The 16,358-nt window shown below is 51.6% G+C and overlaps 3 protein-coding genes across 3 annotated transcripts; 1 reads left to right on the forward strand and 2 right to left on the reverse strand.

Moving 5' to 3' along the window:
- Positions 1 to 2: 2 nt before the first annotated feature.
- BO72DRAFT_451405 (60S ribosomal protein eL19) lies at positions 3 to 1,368 on the reverse strand. Its single transcript, XM_040945479.1, has 4 exons — positions 1,329 to 1,368; positions 839 to 1,108; positions 550 to 700; positions 3 to 399 (listed from the first exon to the last, which is right to left on the reverse strand). Coding segments are annotated over exons 1-4 (573 nt in total). The 5' UTR covers positions 1,331 to 1,368; the 3' UTR covers positions 3 to 249.
- Positions 1,369 to 1,890: 522 nt separating this feature from the next.
- BO72DRAFT_436770 (putative translational activator) lies at positions 1,891 to 10,600 on the reverse strand. The gene is made up of 7 exons (XM_040943332.1): positions 10,383 to 10,600; positions 8,161 to 10,232; positions 7,431 to 8,112; positions 7,185 to 7,376; positions 3,299 to 7,126; positions 2,661 to 3,232; positions 1,891 to 2,611 (listed from the first exon to the last, which is right to left on the reverse strand). Exons 1-7 carry the CDS (start codon positions 10,588 to 10,590, stop codon positions 2,054 to 2,056), a joined length of 8,112 nt encoding a protein of 2,703 aa, XP_040797724.1. The 5' UTR covers positions 10,591 to 10,600; the 3' UTR covers positions 1,891 to 2,053.
- A 395-nt stretch (positions 10,601 to 10,995) lies between these two features.
- On the forward strand, positions 10,996 to 15,978 carry BO72DRAFT_386438 (putative ATP dependent RNA helicase; the record flags this gene model as incomplete). Its single annotated transcript, XM_040941634.1, has 11 exons — positions 10,996 to 11,755; positions 11,809 to 12,472; positions 12,540 to 13,433; positions 13,487 to 14,034; positions 14,137 to 14,211; positions 14,260 to 14,317; positions 14,370 to 14,511; positions 14,566 to 14,950; positions 15,015 to 15,228; positions 15,288 to 15,627; positions 15,751 to 15,978. 11 exons carry the CDS (start codon positions 10,996 to 10,998, stop codon positions 15,976 to 15,978), a joined length of 4,308 nt encoding a protein of 1,435 aa, XP_040797725.1.
- Between the last annotated feature and the right edge of the window lie 380 nt (positions 15,979 to 16,358).

The following is a 16,358-nucleotide window of genomic DNA, read 5'->3' on the forward strand; positions in this document are numbered from 1 at the left end:
ATTTCCCCGTGTCCCCGACGAACCCAGGTGTGCCGGGTTGCCTCCTTGATACGATTCAGACAGAAGCCATGTGTCCCGGATGCAACTTTTCTTGTTCTTCTCAAAGCCAACGAGCCAGACCTGCAACGAAAAAACGGGGAACTGTGTAGTTTTGGTCGACCTGATTTATATTCCACTGGCTGATCGATTAACCCATTATCCCCCGCTTTTCAACCTCCGCACCGCCAAAGTTCGTCAAACAGAAGAAATTTACTCCTGGGCCTCGGCGACCAGAGCGTTCTGCTTGGCCTCCTTGCGCTCCAAGCGGCGCTCACGGAGAGCCTTGTTCTTGGCACGCTTAGCGTCCATCTCCTCCTTGAGGACACGCTCACGGTGTCTCTCAGCCTTGGCCTTCTGGATCTGTGGTGGGTGAAAGAAACCGGGTTAGTTCCTAGTCTCCATCAAGTTCTGCCAGCCCGCCATAGGACTATGTGTAGTTCCAAGAAATGTGGTGGGTTCGTGACAAAAAAGGCGGTTCGTGCAGCAAAGCAGACAAAGGAGTCAACTTACGTGCTCGATGAGGGCACGCTTGTGCTTGAAGGTGTTACCCTTGCTCAGGTGGTAGAGCTCGTGGTACAGGTGCTTGTCGATCTTGCCGGAGGCACGGTAACGGACGAGCAGGCGGCGGAGAACACGCATGCGGCGCATCCAGAGGATCTGGCTGTAGTGAGGGAAGAAAACCGCATGTCAGCACCTTCTGTCTTCAACCCAGATTTCCAGTATCGCAGTCCAGTCATATCCAAAGCCTAAGACCGATCCTTCCGTTGCGTGGAGGCGAGAGAGAGTCGGGAGTGCATACCTGGGCATACGAGCCTCCTTGGTACCCTTGCGCTTACCCAGACCACGGTGTCTGCCGATTCTGCGGGCGGCGGCGAGCTCACGGGCACGGGCGCGGGAGTGCATGGTGACGGGCTTGCGGATGATGAGGCCATCGCTGACGAGCTTGCGGATGGTCTGACGGGAGTTGGCGTTGGAGATCTCATTCATCTCATTGGGGTCGAGCCAAATCTTGCGCTTGCCGCAGCCGACCACGGAGGCCGCGAGGCGCTTCTGGGTGCGAAGGTTGACCCTATTGTGTGGGAAAAAAACCAGACGGTCAGCATGCAGTCCAACGCGATCCGAGAAATTCCTTTGCTTCGTCGACGAGTGGAGGAGTGATAAGGGCCCCTCGATGGGCATATGCGGAGGAGGTGGTGCATGGTTGGGCAAAAGGGCCAAAAAAGTAGTCCATCGAAGGGCCGTAATTCTCCTCTCAAACGACACGAGCACAAATCGATGATAGGACTCACATCTTGATGTCGGCGTATCGACGGTCGTTGGCGGATGATGTTCGTTGCACTCGACGACGGGTAGAATTCCCAGCTGAGGAGTTTGAGATACGCCCACTGATTAGCTAAGCCACTGTGCCTCTAAGCGAGAAAATCCACCCTAGGGCTTGTGCCCCAGCCGCTTGTCCCGATCTGGGGTTCCGCCGCCAGAGCCTCACCTCCATGTACAGACGAGTCAGGTATAGGTTTCGCAGTGTTATCTGACCTAGACGAGTTACATGGATGCTGAGGCTGTCTGCCATTTTTTTCTTGTTTTCCACCTTTCTCTGCATCCACTTGCTCGATTCTTCTCTTGATGTTTTCTCTGATGTTGGTTTCCGCCGACCGACCAGCACGTGACTGATAAGCTCATGGTGTTTCTTATCTATCCGTACTCCATGGATAAGTAGATAGGGCTAGTCCAAGTCTAGACAGCCAAGTACGAATGGAGTCGACACTAAGTACCACCAAGTAAGATCATGGATACCTAGTCTAGGCATTAGTAGTACTTACCTTATGACATCGAATGACATGGACCATATACCAATAACATATGACATTCCTATAAACATAAAACATTCCTAAAACCTTCTCCTTCTTTCCTCCAAGGCTTCCCCATCAGAATCAACCTCAACCCCCGATACAAGGGTATAAATCTAATTCATGCCACTGCTAGATCAAGTCTACTTCACAACATCATCCTACCATCAATCATCACCAAACGTCCCCTCTCCAAGATCGACCTTGCCAATGCTCCACACTTCCTTCTCGTCATCAACCTCATCATTGGACAGGCCTAGCCCACCCTGTCCACCCTCCGCCTCCTTTCGCTCTCGGGCCTGGCTGGCAAGACGCAAGGCAACACGCTTAAAGTAGTCAGACATGCTCCGCTTGGGGCCCGGCGGAAGCTCAGCCCCAGGGCCAGCCATGTACTTGTCGAATACGGCACTTTCAGACTCTACCACAGAGAAGATCGCGAGGAAGGCAGCCTCCGCCGCCAACTTCACAGGGATGACCATGTCGCGCACACTGCCGAAGATGGGGGGCGCAAGGAGAGCCAGGTGCGGCCGAGTCAACTCCGGATGAAGTCGGCTGACGGTCCGCAGGACCACCAAAGCCAATCTCCGGGTATCGGAGGGCCCACCAGGCTGAATGCAAGGCGCCAACGCTTCAAAAATGGCTTTGCTGACTTCGAAGTTGCGATGCTCATCCTCAATAAGCAGATATTTACCTGCAGCCAAGACGCTGTTGTCGGAAATAAAGGGCTATCAGGAGTTAGCGCGGTCCGTGGTCCTACATGCTGGAAACACTTACATCCTTGTTGGTGACACCTTGGCAGATGACAGCCTGCGTCTCAGTGGCAAAATGCTCAGTCAATGCGGAAGGCGCCTCGACAAGCAGAGCATTAAGACCCAAAATCGAAGAATGAGAGACATTGGCTGTCAGGACTCTGTTCTTGATGAGTGGGCCTGCTGTGGCTGGTGGAAGCACCTTGACCAAAGCACCCAGAAGCTTGGCATTGGTGATAGCTACAGCGTCAGTCTGATCGCTGGCTTCGTCATCGATCAGGGCCAGAATAGCATTCTTCGAAGCTTCACTCATGTTGGCGCCGGCCTTGCCGACAACCTCTTGAAGTGCCTTCATCATTGCATTTCTCACTCCAACGTCGGGTGTCTTGGTTCCAGTAACGAGTTCCGCAATAAGAGGGTCGACCCTAGGAGTCAAAGTGATCAGGATTCCAAGACCCTTGGCGGCCCTGTTGCGCAAAGTCTCGCTAGTAGAGTCGGCCAGACCACGGGCGAACGTCCGTTGAAGTTGGGGCAAGAATGGCTTGACAGCCAACGGAATTTTCTCCAGGAGTTTGTTAAGAGTGAAGAAGATGGAACCTGAAGTTCATCGTAAGTTAAAGGACCGAAGACAACAGCGTTGTAAGAATGAAGAGAAGGACTTACATTTGATATCCACCGACCGCTCAGACACGACACGGATAAGAGGACCCGTGATTTGCGTGACGAACATCTTCAGAGAGTCCGCACCAGTGCGATCAATGATATCGCTGATGGCAAGAGCGGCTTGAGTACGCTGCTCGACGCTTCCGTTCAAGAGACCTTGCAAGAAGATCGGCAGAACAGCGGTAATACCCTTGGGGAGGCTGAAACCTGGAAGGTTGGCGCCAGGAACGCCCACAGAACGTAACGCCTGTCGCGTGGGGATCGTAAGAACCTCCATCTCTTCCTTGCGCAGATGAGATGTAAGCTCGCTCTGTGCTGCCCATGCGGCCTTCACAACATCCTTGTCGCCGTCATCGAAAGAAATGAGCAAGACCCGGATCAAGTCTTGATGGTATCTGGAATAGTCGATTTCAGCATTCGCGAAGAAATTCTTGAGATGAACCGCAGCAGTAGCGCGACGGACGTGGTCGTCGTGCTTCAGAAGAGTCATCATGGCATTCACCATCACATTGAGACCGTCATTCTCGTCAACAGACACCAAGATGGTATCAAAAGCACTGCTGAGCTCTTGTCGAAGCTCCTCGTCGGTAGTAGACACGATATTATCCATCAGGGAGTTGAGAATCGTAGGCAGTCTACGTGTCATAGCGCTGCTTGCCACTTCCGCGAGGGAGGCGAGAGCCCGGGCATTGAATGCTGAGATCGGAGAGGTGAGAAGAGTGGGGATGAGGTTCGGCAGGATAATGTTGGCTCGCGTCTGCTCAGTGAGTAGTGTCAGGAGGGCTGACAGTGCCTGCTCTGCCTCGTCGCTGTTCCTCAACAGAAGCAAGAGATGAGGAAGGACCTGATCGACGGCCCTCTTGCCAAGAATCTGTTGTAAAGCGTCAAATGCTTCGGCGGCAGCCTCACGCACATCCTCATCATTATCAACCAAGGCCACCCGGACAGTCGAGATGAGAACCTTCTCGTAGTCCTCAAGAGCCTCAGGAGAAGCAGAGGTGATAAGCTCTCTCAAAGCAATGCAGATACCCTGTCTCACATCCACATCGGGAGATGACTGAAGACCTTCCTCGAGGGTAGGAAGCAAAGTCGCGAGAACAGACTCTCCGGCCTTCTTGATAAGGTCTCCCAGAGCGTTGCTAGCGATGACTTTGTGCTCCATGTTAGAAGAGCCAAGGCGGCGGATGATGAGCTGAGATAGAGTGGGCACCATATCCTTGAGGGTCTTGGGCGAAGCGACAAGTGACTTCCAGACACCCATAGCGGCGCTCTTGACAAGACCGGAAGTATCGCAGCGACAGATGAAGAGCGCAGACAAGACCTTGTTCCTTCTCTCCTCTCCGAGAACTTCGAGAAGCGACTGGCCAGCTTGGGCGGCCTCTTCCTCTTCCTCTTCTGCATCGGCCCGGGCTGTGATACCAGTGATACTGAAAAGAAGGTCACCAACCAGCTCAACGGAACTCAACCTGATACGGTAGCTATCGTCCGCAAGACCACGTTCAAGCTCCGGAAGAAGCAGGTCAATGGCCTTGGAGGAGAAGTTCTTGACCAACAAGCGACCAGCCTTGAGCGAGACCTCACGAATAGATTCGACGTCGTCAGCCAAACCAGAAAGGATTGGGGGGATGATCTTGCTAAGATAGGAAGCGAAGCTGTTTCCAAAGCAAGCGGGAAGGAAGATGAAGAGGGTCATAAAGCCTTCGCGAACAGATGGCTTCGAGCTGCTGACATTCTGCAAAATGGTAGGCAGCGTCTCCTCCAGTCTGGTAGTACCCAAGCCTGCGAGCACCTCCGAAAGAGCTTGAGCGGATCCCAGCCTATCGCCAGCGCCGGTATCAGATTTGAGCGTAGCCATGAGATTGGGAATGAGATCGGGAAGGGCATCTTCTCCAAGCTTTTCAATGAGCGATCCAAGGGCTTTGGAAGCTGTAGCACGGGTAGTGGGTACAGGATCAACAATAGCCAGCTGCAAACCGGAAACGATGATCGGTAGGTGAGAGATGAGGTCTTTGCGCTCCGTAAGATGAGCCAAACTGCCAATAATCTGGGCAGATTTGCGTTTCGTATTCGACCTGTCGCCGAGACCGCGCTCGAGGATACGAACGACGAGAGCCAAGGAAGGAGCATCCAGATAATGAATGAAAGACACCTTGATGAGCGAGTCGAGAGCTTCGTCAGTGTATTTAGTGGGGTCACTCAGCGCCTTGAGGAGTACGTTGACCAGGCTCTTGACTTCAGGATTGCTGATAACTTCACCGAAGCGCTGCAAGCTGCAGTTGGCTGCATTACGCACCTCCTTGTGCGTGTCATTTAAGACAACTGTTAGCGGGGGGATAATGTCAGGCAGACTGGCCGCCAGCTGCTGGGGATCCAAATAAGCCATAGCACCCAGAAGATCACAAGCTCCCTTCTGACTACGCCACTGCGTGTCATCGAGACCATCAAGAAGAGTCGGAAGAATCTGCTTGACACCATACGAGCTGAGGTTCGAGAAGCAGGCCTTAGCTGCATCGAGGCAGGCATCACGGACGTCTGCGTTCACATCTCCGAAGCTAGCAAGGAGTTGAGGGACAATCCGAATAACATATGGCTCGAATGTTCGACCAAGAATGGTCGCGAACAGTTCATATGCCAATAAAGCACCCTGTCTCTGATGGGGCTCCTTTCTGTTCTCCGAAGCATCCTGTAGATGAGCCATGACCTGGAATTCGCGCAGCGTGGAGATACCCCGGCCACTGACAATACCAGCGAGACCATAGGCTGCACCACGTTGAGTAGCATACTTCTTAGACTGTAAAAGTTGATCCAGCATATCCTTGACATACTGTCCGCTCTGCTGGGGGCCGCAAAGTCGGATGAGGGGTGGCAAGCACCCAGAAACTGCAGACTGCACGCTTTCCGAAGGCGTAGGCAGAGTGCCCAAAAGTTTCTTAAGGACAATCTGTAGACGAGGGTCGTCTGCTTTAAGATGCTGGGCCAAGGATCCGTACAGAACAACCACAGCCTCATTGAGCAAGTCAGAAGTCTCGCTCCCCTTGTCGGATGTTTCCAATGTAGTTTCCAGAAGTTTCATCAACTCCTCCACAACCTGCTGGCCACGTGCGGCGATGACGGATCGACCACTCTCCGCCATCTGGGATCTCACCACGGAGCTCTTGTCAATCAATGGACCCCTCTCAATCAGGAAGCGCAGGAACTCAACAATCTGCTCGCCCTCATATAAATTTGTCATAGCACCGAGCGCGAGGGCTATACCACTGCGGAACTCCCAATGGTCGGTCAAGTCCATCTTCTTGGGCATTCCGTAGCTGTCCTTCTCAGGGACCTTGGGCTGGATCTCGATTGAATACTTCGACTGCAGCTCCGAAACGATCTCATCGAAGATAGATGGGTTTGACTCAATAGCATGGGCCAAGGCGCGAGCAGCAGCACCGCGGAGATGCGAATCCTTCGAGGCGAGATAGGGAATGATCTTTCCATATGAGGAGTCATCAACCTCCAGCGCGTTTTCTTCCCAGATATTCTCAGCGATTTCTGCATTTTCTTCTACATGATCATGGCATTCTAGCCAGATGTGCTCCGAGAAATCGAGATCGGTCAAATCGATTTCAGCTTCGATGACTTGCAGCACAGATGTACGAACAGACACCTCAGAGACAATTGTGCCCTTCAACAGAACATCCAGCTCGGCTTGAGTGATATTGGATGAAATATACCGGCAGAAGTCGAAAAGGGTGTCCTTGATCAACTTATAGTGTTGAGTGTACCTTTGCATTGCTGACAGCAAGTGGTTCAGAACCTCAACCCGAGGGAGGCGTTCGTCGGTAACTGTACATATAAAATCAGTTCCACAAAATCAGGATTCAAGTCGGATCATGGGTCTTACAAGAGCTTGAATGGAAGGACAAAACTTCGATGGCAAGGAGAACTTGCTCGCCTTCTTCCCCCTTCTGTTCCTCAATGCCGTTCCGATCGAGGATCAAGAAGAGCAAGGGAAGAACGTATGCCAGTGACGAGATATCAAGAGGGCGTTGTTCAGAGGCGAACCGCAATCGATACAGAATCCTGGTTACGAGTTCTACGGCGTGTTAGTTACGTCGTATTCGAGTTCTTGCCGATAACGGTGACTTACGTCCAAGAGACTCAGATTCCATATCAGGAGGCAGATGTGTCTGGCCGATCGCGCGAAGAGTTGCAATACCCACGAAAGGCCGCAACGGACCAAGCCGTGAAGAAAGCTTCTCTGCACACTTGATATAGGCCTTGGAAACGACATCACCGACAAACAAACCTGCACCAGCCTCTGCCAATGCGAGCAAGGCGCTCACAGCAGGGTTAATCCAGCCATCTGCGTCAATTGCCGGGCCACCAGCAAGACCTTGGATAATTCCAGTTCCCCTTTCGATCTTCTTGATTTCCTCAAGGACCTCCTCACGGATCTTGGACTCCTTGGCAAGCTGAGCTTTGACCTTTGCCTGCTCATCAGCAGTAAGCTTCTTTGGCTTCTGGCCTTTCTTCTCCGCCAATTGCACACGTAGCTCTTCTTCCCACTTGAGGATATTGTAGTCCTTGTTGTTCTTGTCGAAGGCTGGCTTTGATTTAGTGCTAAGGACATCGACGAACATAGTTCCCTCAGGTGTGCGTGCGATGGCGACATCAGTTGGAGTGAACTTGGAAACACGAGACACATCCAAGTCCTCCCGAATTTGGGCGACGAGTCGAGGTACCATAGCATCCGGGGCTACAAAGCTCAGTTCGCCGGCCGCGCTCCAGATAGCGGCATTCAGTCGAGGGATTTTGGACTGAACGGGATCCTACCAGCCGTTAGTAACCGACTGTAGAAGAATCAGGGCCATGCTTACCCCCTGCACGCGGGTCAATTGCTTCAAACAGTCATCTGCAAACTCGCGCACCAGATCACCCGGATCGGTACCTGTTCTGAGACACAGGGAGATCCAAGACGCATTCGGGATCAATTCAGGTCGAGAAAGGAGAAGTAAATCAACAAGCTGGCTCTTCAGATCGGCTGCGTTGTGTTCCACCGCTTGCAAGGTAGACGAGGGCGGGCAAATGGCCTTTAGAACGAGATGAAGGTGTCTTTCGCTTTCGGGACCCGCAGAGATGGGCGCGGATTCCTTCTCGCCTGTTCTGAAAGCAAGAATCCAAGCCCATAAGCCATTAATGATGATCCGGCTGGTGCCAGCCACACTCTTCAAGTATACCTCTGTCAGTGCACGAGCAGATTCATCACGGAAGCTAGTGTGAAGTGCAGGGGCAGTGATGCTGTAAATGAAAGCCTGGGCCCATGCAGTCTTAGCTGCATCTTCGGCGCCATCAAACTTGGAGCTAGTGGTGACTGCAGTAAGTGCTCTCACAGCCCACTGGATCTCAGCTTGAGAAGTCAGCTTAGAATATGCCTTGGGGTTAAGCAAGAATGACGGCTTGGGGTTGAGCACCGTCGCCTGTGCGATAGTCTCGTCCCAAGCTGCCTTATCGAAGCTTGCGAGGGGAGAAGAGCGCTCCAATAGGGCAAGGTAAATATGAGCTGTGGACAATGATCCACCTTGAGCAGAAGGCATTGGGTTGGAGAAGACCTCATTGTATAGTTCTTTCATTTTGCCCAGATACTTGTTGACGAGCGGTTCAACCTCAGCGCTTGCCAAGGTCGACGCTTCTACCTGCCAGAATACCTCACTGACATTGAGCTGCCAAAGCTTCTTGAACGGTACGCGCTTGTCGGAAGACCCCTTCACAATTGCGCCGACGACATCGTCGTTGACCTTGACCTTGGAGTGTACAAGGAATGTCAGATGCTTGCAGAACGATTTGATTTCCTGTTCCAAGGCGGCTTCATTGGATTCACGCGAGAAAACAGGGACAAGACCTTGGACCACTTCTTTTGAAATATCGACGGAAGGCAGGATAGCAGCAATGGCTTGGGCGTACACGGCACGTTGTTCCGGATTGGTGATTTTTTGAGTCTTGAGAGGACCAACGACTTCGCTGGTGACCTTGAGCAAAAGGGTGTCACTCTTTGACTTCGAAAGCAGTGCCTCAAAGGAACGGACGGCGCCTTGTCTGATTGCGGGGTTGGCTGACTTCATACTCGACAACAAATGCTTCAAGAGTCGAGTATGTAGAAGCTCCGCAAGATCAAAATCATCTGGCAGGGAGGAGCAGAGAGATGGAAGCAAGCCGCTGAATACCACTTCGGGGGACCGCAGCATGGCCTTCTCAAAGGGCGGCGTCAACTCAGACGCAACATCTTCGTAGGTAACAAACGCAACGAAGAAGTCACCCAATGCATCGGCGACATGCGAAGGCGGAGCGGACTTGGAACCGACTAGTTCTTTGGTGTAGAAGGCGATGATGGCTTTCTTTTGCTCCTCCAGGATCGGCTTCCTGGTCGGAAGACGAGCGCAGACTCCGGAGATGACGCCAAGGAAAGGTGCATTCTTTTGACCCGCGGTAGCGTCGCTGGTCAATCGCTGAACAGACTGACGAATTGCATCCTCACCCCAGGTAGCGGAGCCAAAGACTGCACGTAGCGCACGTCTAGTGACTCGAAGGGCGGAGATTTTCACAGCCAGCTTGGAACCAGCAGCAGCCAGACAAGTATCTAGAGCTCTGGCGTCCACCGCAATCGTGTCCAGAGCGGCAGAAAGCGGCGCCGCGGGATCTTCAGCCACAATTTGTAGCACAATCGAGCACCATTCGACAAGAACCAAAGCCGGACCGGGAGCCAGTGGTTTCGTAGCCTCATTCTGCAATTTCTGGGTGAAATATTTTAGATCTTCGGTCGGGACCGGAGCCTTGAGCAGCTCGCGGAGGCATTGCTGAACGGCCTGACGAGAAGGACGGTCGACATAGCGAGGATAAGTTGTGAATAGAAGGCCAATGACAGGCTGACGGATTTGAGAGGGCAATGTAGAAGCTGATGAAGCGAAAGCGCACAATTAGCATCTCCATAAAGCAGACGTGGTGAAGGAATGGGCAAAGCTGGACTGGAGGTTGGGCTGGTGGGCTTTTGCCGAGAGGACGAGAGGACGAGAGGACGAGAGGACTGGCAACACTGAACACTGACCAATTCTATCGCGGAGCTCCTGGAGAGCACGGATTCTGCGAGCAGTCGAACTCGAAAAGAGAACGACCTGCAAACTCTCCAGATTGCCGGAATCCACCTGTTCCCATGGGAAGTCGTCCATGTTATGTGGTGGACTGGAGCATGCCGGCGTGACAAGACAATGGGCAGACACACGCACAAACGAATGGGGGGCCGATGATGTTGTCATAAAAGTTTTGCGGCGGTTGTGGGGAGGGGGAGGGGAGGGACTCGGGAGGGGAGCCAGCCCTCCCGTACAGTAAGTACTGTACAGTACTAGTTACCTTATAGTAACAACCTTGGTAACTTCCTACTCTCCAACTCTTGTGCGCGCAGTCAGTCCCTCCCGACCGGACAAGGCTATGACGATATCTCTCTTTCCAACCTTTCAGTCTCGACTCACTATTCAAAATATGTGCTTGGACTAATCTTAACCTTAAAACTAATTTCTCAAACTCCAGTTGAACAACAGAACCAAATCGCCATCCCATTGACCGACTGGCCTCTCTCCGTTCCTCCCTCCCTCTCTCTCTCTCTCTCTCGCTCTCTTTCGCTCGCCCGCTTCCCCTCCGTCCCCTCTCACCCACCCGCCATCATGCCGCCCAATAATAGGAAAAAAAAGAAAGCTGTTTCTAATCCGGCTCGAGGTTTCGCAACGGTCTCAGTACCCTCTAAGCCCAAATCTACAGAACCTTCACTACCGCCCTCCACTGTGGAATCCAAGTCCGTATCGGAAAGTGACCGTCCTACTCCCGCCGAAAACCAGCAAGCGACCACAAATAGCGACAAGGACAAGGCACCTTCGCTCCAGGACTATACCCCCGAAGAACTTGAGAAGCATTTGGAGGAAGCTGAGCTGCAGCTCCTCGTGGAAAAATACGCATCGAAATGCAGGAATGACGCAGCCAGACAGGTTACTAAGCTGGACACCGAGCGGAGGGTACTTCGGCAACAAGCCGCCTCAATCAATCTCTTGGAATGGCTGCCCTCGGACGTTTTGAATACCATATTGAGCCTGGTCGAGACCGAGGAGCGCGAGCTCAACCCCGTTCCAAGCCGGGATTCCAGCTCGAAGAAGCCCATCCCGGAAGAAGAGTTGTATATGAGACTGTGGACACTCAAGGAGACCCTTGTTAAACTCGGCTTTTCAGAAGAGAAAGTTGATGAGGCCTTAAAGCATCTACTGCTGTATTTCCCCGGTAATTTCACATCCACAAACAAAGAGGTGGTCTGCAACCTGGACGAGGCTCTAGATTGGCTGGCCTTGCACTGCGACCCCAAAGAACTACCTTCTTACACCCAGACTAATATCCAACAACGAAGCGAGCTCGATAAGAAAATCTCTTGGATCACTGGTAACCTTAGACGCTTGGTATTGCGTAAGGATCGGATGGCTAACTGGCACCAGATCGTGAGCCATCACAAGCTTCTACCCCAGCACAGACTCAAAGTGATAGCAGAGCGCAGAAGCCTAAGAGCGTTGTAAAAGGATCAAGTCCCTCGCAGTCGTATGCCTATGATTCGGACAGCTCCCTCGATCCTGATACTTTGACCCCCAAGTACCTGGAGCTGCAAACCCGGCTTTACGAGCTGCGGCCAGAGCTTTTCGACCAGCCCAAGAAAGGCAAAAAGGGAAGCCGTAAATCAACTGCAACTGATAGTCAGGACCCGCAGGCAGCGAAAGTGCAACGCAAAATTGCCAGTATTGAAAATGATGTACTCTTTGACCGGCATGAGGCCGAGTACAGGTGGAGGGAAAAGCTTGACGACTTGCGAAAGGAAGCAGCTTTTGCTCGCCGAACCGAGCCCGAAGAGAAGGCTCCGGCCGAAGAGGTCACCGAAAAAGAGCAATCGGAGGAAAAGAAGGCAGAGCTAGATGGCGATGCAGCACCGCTGGACGGTATCGGAGAAGACGCAGATTTACTAGGCGACATGTTTGGGTCTGAAGAACCCACTATGGAATTGGGTGTGATTACGGAAGAGCTGAACAAGGCTGCGATCGAAATTCGCGACTTTGGAAAATGGTCTGGACTCAGCCCTCGACGAGTCCTGGAGGAGACCTGCAAGGCAAGGTAAGTTCATGCGCTCTTCTTCATGGACCTGGATGATGGGATAAGCCGGTTTACGAAATGCTCTCAGAGATACCGGATGCAAAGTAACGTACAAAGACTGCTCATCATCATCGCATATGAATCGATACGCGGTTGAAGTGCGGTGGTCTAAACCCCAAGAGATCCCCTTCCCATTTCAATGGGAAAGTACTACACACAACTCGAACTCATATGCCACGTTCGTCTCAATGGATAAAGTGGCAACCCCCACATCGCAGCAAGCTGAAGCATTTGTCTCAACCCTGGCTCTTTTCATTCTGTTTCCTCAGACCTCCAAAGAGGGCAAAGCTTATCTGCGTCTTCCTGCCGTATGGCGAGATCTTTATACAGAATTTGCCAACGCAAAGAAGTTGCAAGAAGATGAAGCTGATAAGAAAACGGTGAAGACTTTGAAAAAGCTACTCCAGGAAAATCATGGCACATTTGAAGATGACGTTGTCCTGTCAGATAATTTCCGGCGCAGGAACGGAACTTCCAGCAAGCCAGAGTCTCCCGTCCGTGGAGCCGGCGCCAGGGATGGCTCAGAGCCTGATGTGGAATTGATGAGGATCTGGACTGAGAAGTCCTCTACCGCATCATTCCAGTACATGGTTCAGGGCAGGATGAACCTGCCCATCTGGAATTTCCGGGACGAGATTTTGAACACTCTAGATACACACCGCGCGCTTATCATTTGCAGCGAGACGGGAAGTGGTAAAAGTACCCAGATCCCGTCATTCATATTGGAACATGAGATGCAGCAAGGCCGCCCTTGCAAAATTTACGTCACAGAACCGCGCAGAATTTCCGCTATATCATTGGCTCGACGAGTCAGTGAGGAGCTTGGGGAAAATAAGAACGACGTTGGGACAGCTCGTTCTCTTATTGGATTTGCTGTCAGGCTGGAAAGCAAAGTCAGCCAGCCCACGAGGCTTGTGTTTGCGTATGTCGCTGTTCCCTATAATTCGCCGAGTGCTTTCGACTGACTTTTGGTAGAACCACGGGAGTCGTGGTGCGTATGCTGGAGCGTCCGGACGATTTCCGAGACATCACACATGTCGTTCTTGATGAGGTTCATGAGCGTTCTATTGACAGTGACTTCCTTCTCATCGTTCTCCGCCGACTGATGGTGAGAAGACCTGACCTGAAGTTGATACTGATGTCGGCTACACTTGAAGCACAACGCTTCTCGACATACCTGGGCGGGGTCCCTGTGCTGAATATACCTGGGCGGACTTTCCCTGTAGAGATGAAGTTCTTGGAAGACGCTGTTGAGATGACTAACTATCGACTGCTTGAGAATGAGTCGAATGGTGTCTTGGACGAAGACTCAGATGAGTTGGCGTCTGAGATGGCTCAAGGTGAGGCAGCGGGTGGCGGTCTTTTATCAACGCTTGACGGGTACTCGAAGCAGACCCGTGAAACCATCCTGAATTTCGACGAGTATCGCCTCGATTATCAACTCATTAAGCGCCTTGTCGCCAAAATCGCCACATCGCCCGACATGACTCATTACAGCAAAGCTATTCTCATCTTTATGCCCGGTATGGCTGAAATCCGCCGCCTGAACGACGAGATTATCTCCGATCCCACTTTTCAGCAAGGCTGGATTGTGCATGCCCTGCACTCTTCCATTGCCAGCGAAGACCAGGAGAAGGCTTTTGTCGTGCCTCCAGAGGGCATGAGAAAGATTGTGATTGCCACCAACATAGCTGAAACAGGTAATAGTCATAGATTCTGACTACCGTAATTGTACTAACCAGGGCCAGGTATCACGATTCCGGATATCACTGCTGTGATCGATGTAGGCAAGGAGAAGACCATGCGGTTAGTATCGAGTTTGCAACAAGCATGTCGATGCCCCTCTAATGAAAAATAGGTTTGACGAGCGACGTCAACTTTCACGACTTGTGGAAGCATTTATCTCACGCGCTAATGCGAAACAACGTCGAGGACGAGCTGGACGAGTACAGAACGGAATCTGCTTCCACATGTTCACCAAATATCGGCATGACAACGTAGTATGTGTTCATGATAACCAGATTAGCTTTTACATGCTAATCTTCTGATTGCAGCTTGCGGAACAACAAACGCCAGAGATGTTGAGGTTGTCTCTCCAAGACTTGGTACTGCGAGTCAAAATATGCAAGCTGGGCGAGGTGGAACCTACCCTACTAGAAGCGCTCGATCCACCCTCATCCAAGAACATTCGCCGTGCGATCGACTCATTAAAGGAAGTCAAGGCTCTGACGAATGCAGAGAATTTGACTCCTCTCGGAGTGCAGCTGGCCAAATTACCATTGGACGTGTTCCTTGGAAAGTTAATCATTCACGGCGCCTTCTTCCGGTGCTTAGATGCTACCGTCAGCATTGCAGCCATTCTTTCGTCCAAGTCACCTTTCGTTAACACGATGGGATCCAATACGCAGAAAGATATAGCTAGACTGTCATTCCGCAAAGGTAAGCTACTCACGGTACCCTGAGCTCCTCGAAACCAGACTAATAGAACTCTTTTCCTGTACAGGTGACTCGGACCTCCTGACAGTATACAATGCATACTGCTCTTGGAAACGCACAAGGAACACACCTGGTGCAAACGAGTACGCGTTCTGCCGGAAGAACTTCCTCAGCTCACAAACATTGCTCAATATCGAAGACATCAAAATGCAATTGGTAGTGTCAATTGCTGACGCCGGTCTCTTGACCCTCGACCCGATACAGAAGGCTGCTTTGAATAGGTAAGCTAGTGGACCCCCCTCAAACTTCATTGTGGTTCAAGCCTCACTGACTCGGAAAGATCGCGCTACGGCGGCCGCAATCGACAATTCTTCGTCATTCCCGAAGAATATGACACCAATAGCATCAACGACACGGTCGTCAACTCGGTCATATCTTGGAGTTTCTATCCAAAGCTGCTCACCCGTGAAGGCAAAGGCTGGCGCAACGTCGCCAACAATCAATCCGTTACCCTTCATCCTACTTCTGTCAACCGCAACCCGGACCCATCTTCCCCCCCTCTCAAATGGCTTTCTTATTACAACATCATGCAGGGCCGTAACCGAAATTACAATGCTTTTGAAACAAGCGTTGTCGATGACTTTGCCATTGCCATACTCTGCGGAGAACCTGAATTCAAGGTGCGTTTCTCACTCCCCTTTGTGGATCATCCCACTACCTGGCATGGGGCCATACGCCATCGCCAATGATTTCCTCACCTTGAGTATACACACCGAGCGAGCGAAGATTAACACCTGTTTTAGATGTACTCCGGCGTCATCTCCATCGACGCCAACCGCATCCGCTTCTCCATCCGCGACTGGAAAGCCATGCTGGCGCTGAAACTCCTTAGCGCCCGTCTGCGCGAGATCCTGCAGGCGACCTTCCGCGAGCCCCAAAAACTCACCTATCCTTCCTACAAGCAGCAACAGTGGATTGCGATCTGGCAACGGATCTTTGAGCAGGCGCATGCTGCCAAACGAATCCCTTAAAGTTTATAGATTCTTGCTTTCTAGAATCCCGTGTGGAGAATCTTTCGAAGTTTGTCTTTCTTTTGTTTTTTAAATCTTTCTCCCCTTCTTCTTTTCTGTGCAGATATAGCTGGAGTGGACGGTGGTTTATATGAGTTTGGAAAATAAAATGGGCTCTCGTTTTCGTTTCCATGGTGCTTGTCCGGGTTTTTGGTACAGTACATACGCGCGAAGGGGTTGTTGGCGACTGTATACATCATAAGACCTTTTGCTCTCGCTTTTGCGTCCTCGTTTCTGGTGGAATCATTTTTTGCTTCAACTTTTCTTTTGTTTTCTTGTCCAAGGCAAAAGTTATTCAAATTCTTGAAGATGATTGGACGGTTTTATAGATGATATACACG

This window comes from Aspergillus fijiensis, assembly GCF_003184825.1.
Source record: "Aspergillus fijiensis CBS 313.89 unplaced genomic scaffold BO72scaffold_56, whole genome shotgun sequence".
NCBI classification, from domain to species: domain Eukaryota; kingdom Fungi; phylum Ascomycota; class Eurotiomycetes; order Eurotiales; family Aspergillaceae; genus Aspergillus; species Aspergillus fijiensis.